The following is a 10,957-nucleotide window of genomic DNA, read 5'->3' on the forward strand; positions in this document are numbered from 1 at the left end:
TTAGAGAAAGAAGCGAGAACAATCGATTCTTGACAGTTCACCTTGAATAGTGAAATGCCCCCCTTCCCCTTTTTTGTTTTTCGTTAAGTGTAGCGACAAGTTACAACTAAAATCTATTAAAATCTATAAGCTTAATGACTTTTAAAACACAATACGGAAGTTAATTTGTTCTTTCTGAAAAAAAAAACCTAAAATTAATTTGTTTTTTTTACGTTATGGTATTTATATTTGGCTCTTTTTTTTATGTTTTATACTACTTAATATATCATTAATTATAATAGATGAAACACACACCTTAAAATTGTATTCCAATTTTATGAGTTTCGTGCACATTTTCAAGGCGTTGGTCAATAAAATAAAATGCCAAAAAAAAAACAAAAACTGAATTCTAATATATATAATTTATAAGATTTCCACTTTCAATTTCAATATTAAAATGTAATTAATTCTAGTGTGAGAAACAATGCAATTCGATTGTACCGACTGACTGACTGACAGACAGTGTATCGTGATGATTAATGAGTTGAGGCCCTCATAACCTACTCCACTCTAGACTTTAGTTGTATGTATATAAGTCATCCCCAAACACTTTATGGTCTAATGGCTTACAATTTGAGGCAATCGTTTGTAATTAACCATTAAAACGTAGGTACATACATAACTACTAATACTAAAGTCAATCTGATTATTTAACCAAATAAAAGAAAAATAACAACACAACAAATTATGTCATTTTTTGCAATTGCCTTTTACACAATTCGCCGTGTAGTCACACAAGACTTTTTGTGTCAAGTTCATGGTAATACTTTACCTGACCGACTGTCTGTCTGTCACACAATCAAAGCCAAAGAATTGCCATAGATATTAGAGTCTAATGCACTTTCTATACTCTTCATTCTGAACTTATTGCAGCTTGCATTGCAACAAGTTTTTTTAGCGAGTTGCATTCATCGATAGACTCTACTTTGGCTACAGGGTATACTACAACAACGAAACAAGTTATGCGTTTACGCACGATTTTTGTTATGAATGAAATGTTGTCATTGAGTAATTTTAATTGAGATTTGTCGTCGGCACGCGTATTTGGCTTACTGTTGGACCAGAGTCTGGCTCTTATGGCATGCAATTGAGTCGTTGGAAGTTATTTTTTTCCTGTTTTTTTGAAATGTCATGTGCGTGCCACACACGCAGATTATGTAGTTCAAGTTGAAAGTGATGATTCAATAAGTTAGATGGATTAAGTCAACATAACATCAGATTAGCGTCGCACTTTCACTACATGACATTTTGAGATTTTCCAATAGACAATCTATCTAACTAACCTAAGATGGTTCTTAGAGCTGCAAAACGCTTGAACTAGTTTGGAATTACAACTCACTGAAGCGTAAAAAGGAAAGCAAAGCGTACAATGTGAATCTTTACCCAATTTTTACTTAACTAATTACCAACTACACATACAGTCAAATAGTTAAGATATCAGAATGCCATTTTCAAGCAAATGTGTGTCAATTCGGGCTAACAGAGATCTCCATTTGCCCTCAGATTCTTTCAGTTGCTAACTCCGCCCTGCAGTCATTGTGATTGATAGATGTAAAGGCATTCCATCCTTGATGACTTTTAACCTTATCGCCTTTTTGCTCTGTTTCTGATCCGCCCAGTAGCAGCCAACGCCAAATGCTGCAAATGATATATGCATTCCACACTACAATTACACACACACACACACACACCATTATGACTTCATCATAAATTCGCCTCATTTAGGAGCCCCTTGAAAGAAACAACCAAAGAAACAAAAAAAAAACTACAAAAATTACACATTTTAGCGCTTTGCGCACAAACAATTTTTGCCTAATGCCGAGTAGATGGACAGACGGACGGACAGACAGACCAAGAAGGCCCTCCCCAAATGAACGTACAAATGAAAGAAAGACACATTAAAATCACACATACTCGTCGTGGCGTTGTTGGAATCGTACTCGTGTATCCGTACCCATAAGATACATACTTCAACATCCACTTTATCATGCATTACGTTGGCCTTGCCAATGCCGTTTCGTGCCGCGAGAACAATAAAAATCGCGCATATTTGGTGCAAACAAACAACACACAAAACAAAAAAAAAAAAAAAAAAAAAAAATCAAATGTTAAAACAATTGCAATTGTTTCTTTTTCCTAGAGTATTGCATTGAGTCTTGCTCTGACTGGCTGCTGCAATTTTTTTTTCGTTTTTTTTTTCTCACATGAGAATTTTGATTTGGTTTGGTTTTTGGTTTTTTCTGTTTTTCTCATCCATCCAAAATTGTGTGAAAAATGCCAAAAAAAACACCAAAAAAAAAAACCCCACCCAATCGAACAAATAAATGAGAAACCTAAGCAATTTCTGTTACGATTTCAATTTCGTATATAAATTAATTAGATTTTTCTTGCTTTGCTTTTTTTTTTTTTTTTTTTGCACATTTTTGAAAGTTTAATTAACACGCGACTCGAACAACTGAATTAACTTAATTAAATGATCAACAGCTTAAACATTTATTTGCTTTGACTTTTACTTTCGTCAATTAGTTGAAAAATAAAACGGATTTATCGATTAATTTGTATTTGCAACGAACTTTTTATACTCTACACTTACGATTTCTGGCATCGGTCTTCATTTTCTGAACCTTATCGATTAAATCCTTGCTAATTAAAACTTCTAAAGGCATCTAAACATCTACAGGAAGCTAAGAAGAAGATTCGTTCTGCAGAAAGGACTTTAAAAGATCTTAACTAATCGTACAATTAACGCCACTTGGCCAAAATCGATATACCCCATTCACCGAGACTCTTATTAGATACCAAGAAAAAACTAACTAAACATTTAGTTATTTCGCTGTTGACCTTGACTTTTTTTTTCTTTTGAGATGGCCGTTAAAAATTTTAAGCACTTTATGCCTAATTAAGTTGATTTCATTTAATGCAGTTCATTAAGCCACCCTTGAATAATTTTTGGACAGTTAAACCAGTTGATAATTAATGGATTTTCCTAATGAGTTTAACTTCAGTTCACTAAAAATCCAGCAGAGGATTCAACAATGTAGGATTCACATGCGAAACGGATTGGCCAATCAAATTGATTCGTCCCACAATGCTTCGTGGGAATATTTGATTAGCTGCAATTTTTTTATTGACATGCAGCGATCATAACTCTCTTGAGAAAGAGAGATCACTATGGCCTCTGGCAGCTGGCTGGCTAACCAATTTGTCGAGTGCCGTCAAAAGAAACTATAAATGGTCGCACATTTAATTACAATTGAATTTACATTCTAATAGAACACATTTTACATTCGTATTTATATGAAGCATGAATCACTTGAGCTAAGCTAGTTTTGCTCGTAATTGCAATTGGAATTGAAATGGTTTCGTGTAAAACGTGTTAAAGAGCATTAAATAAATGTGAGCCACTACTCAGACACCGCCACCGCCACCGCCACCGCCACCACCAATGATGAAGGTCGCCAATGGTCAACTACGTCAGCGTTTACTGACAGGCGTGGATTTTGATTACGATTTCGATTACGATCCGCTGCTGCAGCTGCTTTAGATTTTCCCACAATCCAACAAACCAGAGCTCTGACTTCTATGACTAACAATCGACATTTATGCATACAACAATCAGTTTTATATCCTGTAGTTTGGTTCCGCAAACGATGAAAGCAACGCCCAGTTTCAGTGACAGTTGACCTTTTGGCCTTTAGCCAACCGCCAACATAGGATTTAGATGATGATTTGTGTGCTACGAAAATCCGTCCTAATATATCCTTTAGTTATTCCGGAATTGTATGCATTCTTGGTCTTTGGAATTCTCACGATTGCAGCTTTAATTAAAGACATTCTCTGTCATGCAATTGAAATGTCAGAAGGCAATGCTTGTCGACAACTTGTAATTAGTCGTGTGGCTTAATAACAGATATTAGTAGACTCTGTGTGGTTACTCTTGATCCATTACTAGATTTCAATTATAATAATAATATACTTACCCAGACTTGGAGAAAGAGAGAGAAAGACTCCTGAAATCGACTTTAAGATATATGAAATCCATTTCCATATCTTCAAGACTAAAACTAGTTGGGAACTATAACCATAATAAGGCAAAAAAAAAAACAAAATACCAGAGTCTTTAGTGGTAACTTCACAACACTTGTTTCACTTTAAACAACAACAAAAAACTAAGGCACCCCAACTGGAAGAGTATTGGCATACGAAATTCGCCACTCACCCCAAAAGCTTGCTTCTAAATCAATTATTTAAGACTCGCCAACAAAACTTTGGTTTACTTTTAGGCGAGAAAGAAAATACATAAATATATATCTTTTTGGGATCACTTTCGATCCATATTGAATACCATAATCATATAACATTTATTCAAGAATCATGATCTTCTATATATATATATATATATTAATTATTTTTTGTGTGTGTGTTGTTTTTGTTTAATTTTTAGGTTTTTGTCAATAAATATTTGTTGTAAGTAATTTTTGGTTGCACTTAAGCACTAAAAAAAAAACCATGTTGATTACAACAAGAACAATAGATAGATAGATAATATGTAAGATATTTGTAAGTTTTTGTTTTTCTTTTCTTTTTTATAATTAGTATATAGTCTAATAAAAAAAAAAACGAAAGTAAAAGAAGACTTGCAATACTATATGTAAATGTGTATGTGTGTGTGTGTGTGTGTGTGGGTGTGAGTATGAGTGTGTTGATACATTTCTCTTTGCTGTACATGAATTTGTGTAAGTGTAAAAACGAAACGAAATTATTTTTAGAGAGAGAGAGCAAACTTAAGAGCAGCAGGAATTAAGAAATTAACAAAATGTGGGCGTGGCTTTGCGAATGTGTGTGTGTGAGTGTGTGTGTGTGTGTGTGTATAGGTATACGATAAGTACATTTCTAATTAAATTCTGTGCCATTATATTAAAGCTAAAACAATAGAGAATACTTTACTTGTTTTTTTTGTTTTTTGAACATTTTCAACAAATTGTATATATATATATATATATATGTATGTATGTATGTATGTGTGTATATATGTTTCTGGTTTTCCATCTACAAATTTGTCCTCTTGCCATGTATATATATATATATGTGTATATATATATTTGATCTTTGTATTTTATTTTTTCTTTCCTTTTGTATACTTTGGCTAATATTTAGTTTTTCTTTGTTGGGTTTTTGGGAGGGGTATGTGTGGTGGGTGGGTGGGTGGGGGGTGGATTGGACGAGTTGTGTCATCTTTGCAATAAATTCAATAGGATACATTCGAGGGGACACTACGTTTGCGTCCCATGTTGCAAATCTTAAAGTGGCACGGCGACATATCTAAAGGGAAATGGTTGCAAGGGTGGGAGAAGGGCAAAAAAGGATGCAAATATTAATTTCAGGTCAAGTTAAGAAAATCATTTGTTTTTTTTTTTTTTCAACATGCAACACTTACATTGTTTACGAACTAGTTTTCGGCAATTACAAATATTTTCGTTCAACATTTATGTGTGTGTGTGCGTGTGTATATATATATTTGAAAAAAAAAAAAAGAAAAAACGAGAACAAAAAAAATTAAATTAGTTCATCATGCAATAAATCTAGACAATTAATTGCAAAGATCATCAGTAGCGGATCTAATGAAGGTAAAATTAGGAAAATTTGCCCCCAAAAGTATGCAACAGACTGTCAAAGAAACTAAGGGAAAACGTTTTTGCAATGTCCTGTGCTTAGGAAATGCTTCTTGAAGCAGATATTGTTTGTGATATGCCAAAAAATTCTGTTTTTCTTAAGAAGTAAAGCCCATTCGACAGCCCATTGCATACTTTAGGGGGTGAGTTTCCCCTTATTTTGCCAATCCTAGATGCGCTTTAGAGACAATTGTATGACAATCTGTAGAAAAATAGTTTTTGTTCTACTCACATTGAACATTCTTCTTGGTATTGTGTCCCAGATTGATGGGCACTCTTAGTTTGGGTCCAGAGTTACCAAATTTCTTGGCTCGTGCATCGGTGAAATCGTTAACCACATTGTATCTCAATTCTTCATCTGCCGGATTATCGCCCAATCTGTGTAGACGTGCCAGGAGACGGGAATTGGTAACTTCCCGTTCATGTGAGTTCTCCAACGGCTGCATATCATCATAATCGGCAGTCAATAGCAAATCATGTAGCGATGGCCATTTATTGGCAAAATAGTTCGATGTGGGTGCATAATGCTGCTGTTGTTGTTGTTGCATCTCCTGATATTTCTATATATAGTTTATCAAATCGTTTAATTTGAATACACACACACACACACACTTTCACTTCAACTTACCATTTGCTCACCCAAATAGGTGTTATCCTCATCACCCGATTCGAGTAGTTCATTGAAGAACAAATGCGTTGGTAGTGCAACAGCAGGTGCATTAGGGCTAACGCCACCCACCAAGGGGCGTGGCGCTGCCTGTCCTGACATCACAATTGACAGCAAAACAATGAGGAAGCCCAACCGTTGGACAATGGAGCCATTGGGGCACGTTGTCGACATCACGTTGCCAACTGCAAAAAGTTGAAAAACAACCACACACACACACACACACCACAGCAGAGGGAAGAGAAAGAAAAATAGTAAAAGTTAGAGAAAAAAAAGTTGTAAAAACAAAAAAAAAGGAATATTTCAATTGCCAACAAAACAAATTTGCTAGAACAATTAAGCAAAAACCCAACCCCCACAACCCCCCAAACGATCTCCTCTAGTCTTCTCTTTACATATCGTTGCTTACGCAAAAAAGGGTTTCCTATTACAAACAACACAAAATGACGTCCTTACACTACCCCACTCCTTGTCCCCCTACCTCTGTGTGTTGTGTCTCCCGCCACTACCCTGGTGTGAAAATTTAGGTGTTGAATGTTTCAAAAACAGTCACGTTGCAATTTCTGTTTTTTTTTATTGGTCTTTTTTTTTTCATTTTCCATGAATTCGTATATTTATATTACGGTCTAGTTAAAAAGTTTAGCCCCTCCCCTTCCCCTTTCTCTTTCCCTTTCCTTTCTATGCCATCTCTCAAAACATAAGTTTGAACAATCGAGTTTCGAGTTATTCACTTTGAAGCCAAAGCCAAGTTCCAGTTTTGGTATTCAGGTCACATGGCAAAAGATATCAGCAAACGCAAATGACGCCCCATGACGCGAAAGACACTTAGCCACTCGTTATCCTTAGCCACCTTAATTGACATTTATGAAATATTAATGCCTAATTATGCTCAAAGACCCCTCAACCCCACCCCGCACACCGCATTTTAAGGGTTGGGCTGAATGTGCGTCTGAGTTAGTTTTGCTTGCTAAAAATGGTCAGTCATTTGTGTTGGTTAGGCAAAGGGTTAAATGTGATTAGAGTCAAGCCAACTCAAGCTAACTCATTTTTATAAAAGTCAAGGGTCAAAGTGATAAGTTTAGATAAATTTGATCCCCGAGAACAATCTCTCTTAGCTATTTTATTAAACTGATTTCCACATTTCATTTAACTATCTAAACAAATCGCATAGTCTAGGTAATCTATAATTAGAATACCTCAAATATTGAGTAACTTAAATTTCAGACTCCACAATAATCTCTAATGAACTTTGAATCATCAGAGAATTATGCAAATGCCAATACACAAAGTCTAAACGGAGCTCCAACAGGCTTGGGTTATATATGTACCTACTTATCTGTATCTGAAAGGGAAAGTATTTACCTATATAATTACTATGACTAACTAACTGCGACGAGTATTAGCGAGTCCTAGGCAGTTTTAATTGGTTAGTATTCGAGTTAGCTGTTAGCCAAATAGACTCAATGATAAGATACAAAGAAAGAAAAAAAGTATCTAACAAGTCTAAATACAAGAATTTTAATTGCCCTTTTAATTAGATGTTGGTTTTTGTGTTTTAATCTTTATGATGCAGCTCCTGATCAGCAATTGGCAACATATTTATGTACTCTATACAAAAATATATTTTATAATCATTTAAAAATACAATCATTTTCTACTTTTGTTGTTGCCGAGCTGCGTTTTCGCTTTTTTTTTTTTTTTGGGGGGGAGGTTTTCTGTTCATGAATACCCTTGCAAAGTGACCCAAAAAGTGGCAAAAAACATAAATACAAAGCTAATGCAAAGGAATTTTCAATAAATTTTCTATTTGCATGGAAAAGTCTCGTAAATGATTGAAGAAAACATTTCAATTGAAATTGAGATTCATAAGAGTATGTAATTTTCGGTTTGGCAGCGACTTTAGTTTTCATTTTTGGAAATCAAAAATTATATTTAGCATATAGTATATACATATATACATACGTATGTATATTGCCTTGCATCACCTTTCAAGTGCAGGCGATAAAGTCAGCGGCTTTTTCATCTTGTTTGATGACTTTACACGCTCTACGTTTGTTTTCTATGATTAATGACCGAACGCATTTGAATATAGCTATATATATATATATATATACATATATGTACATAAAGATGTTTGTGATAATGCGTTAATTTTGAGCCTCCTCATTGCCCCTTGGCGACCTCTTCCTCTCTCTTTCTCTCTCTCTGTGAAATCGAAGTCAAGGCCTTGCGCGTAAATGTTTCATTGAACTCTTTGTGTGGGGTGCTGAGTAGGTAAGATAGGCACACGTCAGACACGCCCTCTATACCTACCTACCTACCTACCTACCTATATATACAGCTATATATACTCGTTCGATCGTTGTACGTATTCGTAGTACAGTTAGAACGAGTTAAGCGTTTTTCACATTTAACAGGCTAAACGAAATACGTTTTATACATTCTGTCAAATTTATTTGACAGTCTAATCATTACACCCCATTCACCTCCCCATTTTCCATTCAATTGCAATGATCGATAAGAGATAATGAAAATATGAATCGGTTAATATTAAACGGAACTAGCTAAAAGTCACCACTCTCTCTCTGTCTTTCTCTCTTTCTGTCTCAAGCAGAAAGAATTCAACTTGAAACTAGTTTAAATTAGATTCACTTAATACTGATAATAATTGACTACAACAAAAAAAAAAAACAAATGAAGATTGCCGAATTGAAAGTGAAACGAAAAATAAGAGCAAGAAAATGATTTCAATTTCTAAGTAATTATATTTGAAATCTCAGTACTTTTAAAAAACTAAAAAACTTTTCAAGAATTTTCTTTAGAAAACCCATTTTGGTAATAAATCTTCTAATCTTTTGAAAAACTAAAAAAATTTCTTAAATTCTCTCTCTTTTTGCACAACATTTGAAACGTTGAAATAAAAACAAAAATAACATGACATAATTTAAAGTTTAAAAAGTCAGAGATTAGTATGTATTAATTTTAGGCTCAGTCTCTTAAATGAAAAAAAAAAAACAATCTCATGACTATCAAAAATAATACAAATGCAATAATAATAACAATTTACAATCGAGAGGGGAAAAAACACACAATTTTAAATAATGTCCCATGCCAAAATACATACATACATACATACATACATATGTATGTATTTGTATACCAACTCGTGGGGGGTCTCCATCATATATTGATAATATAAAAATAATATGACAATAAAGTGCGTCATCGGCGTCGTCATAAAATATCGCACGACAAACGCCAAGTTAAAGAACGCCAAAATGTTTGTCTTATCAACAGCAATAAGTTAGTGATCTTTGCTGACACGCCCTCTTTTTGAATCGTTTACATAATACGTAAACACTTGGCTATCAAAATCGCAAATCTACTCACTACGCAATCCATTATTTAGGTAGCAGTAGTAGTAGTAGTAGTAGTAATTACCTCGTTCCGTTTTGTATGCATCACGAGACTAAGGAATATTTGTGCGCTGATAAGACGACTACATAAAATTTCAAATTTCAAATCTTCGGAAATGAAATGATATGGCAAATTTTGTTTTGCTGATTGCTAATGAAATTAATCTATAAAGATTAATTAATTAAAGACATTATCAATGAGTGTCTTTCATAATTAAAATATGAGCCCGCCCCCCGTTTTAAAAATCAAGTAAAGGAAAATTTTCAATTTTAAATTGTACTTACATTTCTTTTTCGGGTTTTTCTTTTTAGATGGGAAACTTCAAAAATGGTTTTGAAAACACTTGTAAAAAAAAAACTTTAGTTCTCTTACACTTTTTTTTTTGTCACTCTTCTTCTTTGTGTTCTTTACAGTAACTGTACTTTTTTACTGTAACTGTACTTTTTTACTTGTCTTCTTCTTTTGAATGTTTTGTAGATGTTTTTTTTGTTTTTTTTTTTTTTAGTTAGTTAGTTTTGTGTTGATAATTTTGGGCACTAAGTGTTAATACAATGACTTTGACTTTGAAATTTTGAATTCTCTCCGCTGAGTGCTATATGTTAACCGTTAGGTGTGACAATGCAGAATAAATGTAAATCCGTTGCGAGCATTTGTTTATATAGGCAGTTGAAGACCGACGCAACAAAAAAAAAAAAAAAAAGAAATCCAAAAAACACACACACGCACACATACACGCACACACAAACACAAAAAGGGTAAATCAACAGGTAAAGGTACAGGTACAATACCAACAATAACCTATGAGCCAACGAGCAGCGACAATGACGACGATGGCGACGACGACTACGACGACGACGACGACTTGACACTTCGTATACGATGACAAAAACTTGTGTCAGTAAGTGAGTGGGTGGGTGGGCGATAGGGCGGTATTCGTTGGGTTCTAATGTTCACTGTGGGCGGATTTCACCCTTCTCTTATTACTACTGTACGCGCAAAAAAACACTTGAAATGTTTGTAACTTAATTTTCGGTTACTTTTTCATTTAAATTTTGTTGTCAAATGTCAAACAAAAAAGCGTCTTCGTTTGAAACTCTTTTCTCTCTCTCTCTCTTTCTCTCTCTCTCTCTCTTATAGTCTTGTTTGCCTGTTCTTAACGCGA

At 34.3% G+C, this 10,957-nt stretch overlaps 1 protein-coding gene across 1 annotated transcript; it reads right to left on the minus strand.

The window, feature by feature from the left end:
• Positions 1-4,450: 4,450 nt before the first annotated feature.
• CNMa (CNMamide) lies at positions 4,451-10,493 on the minus strand. The gene is made up of 4 exons (XM_068287312.1): positions 10,080-10,493; positions 6,340-6,563; positions 5,944-6,271; positions 4,451-5,361 (listed from the first exon to the last, which is right to left on the minus strand). Exons 2-4 carry the CDS (start codon positions 6,550-6,552, stop codon positions 5,288-5,290), a joined length of 615 nt encoding a protein of 204 aa, XP_068143413.1. The 5' UTR covers positions 6,553-6,563; positions 10,080-10,493; the 3' UTR covers positions 4,451-5,287.
• Positions 10,494-10,957: the final 464 nt, after the last annotated feature.

The sequence above is a fragment of the Drosophila tropicalis genome, unplaced genomic scaffold (assembly GCF_018151085.1).
Source record: "Drosophila tropicalis isolate 14030-0801.00 unplaced genomic scaffold, ASM1815108v1 contig_463, whole genome shotgun sequence".
NCBI lineage: Eukaryota > Metazoa > Arthropoda > Insecta > Diptera > Drosophilidae > Drosophila > Drosophila tropicalis.

Coding starts and splice junctions, on each gene's coding strand:
- CNMa (XM_068287312.1), bottom strand. CDS start 6,552: ATGTCGACAACGTGCCCCAATGGCTCCATTGTCCAACGGTTGGGCTTC. Junction 6,272..6,339: donor CCTATTTGGGTGAGCAAATG/GTAAGTTGAAGT, acceptor AACTATATATAG/AAATATCAGGAGATGCAACA. Junction 5,362..5,943: donor TACCAAGAAGAATGTTCAAT/GTGAGTAGAACA, acceptor ATTTCCCTTTAG/ATATGTCGCCGTGCCACTTT.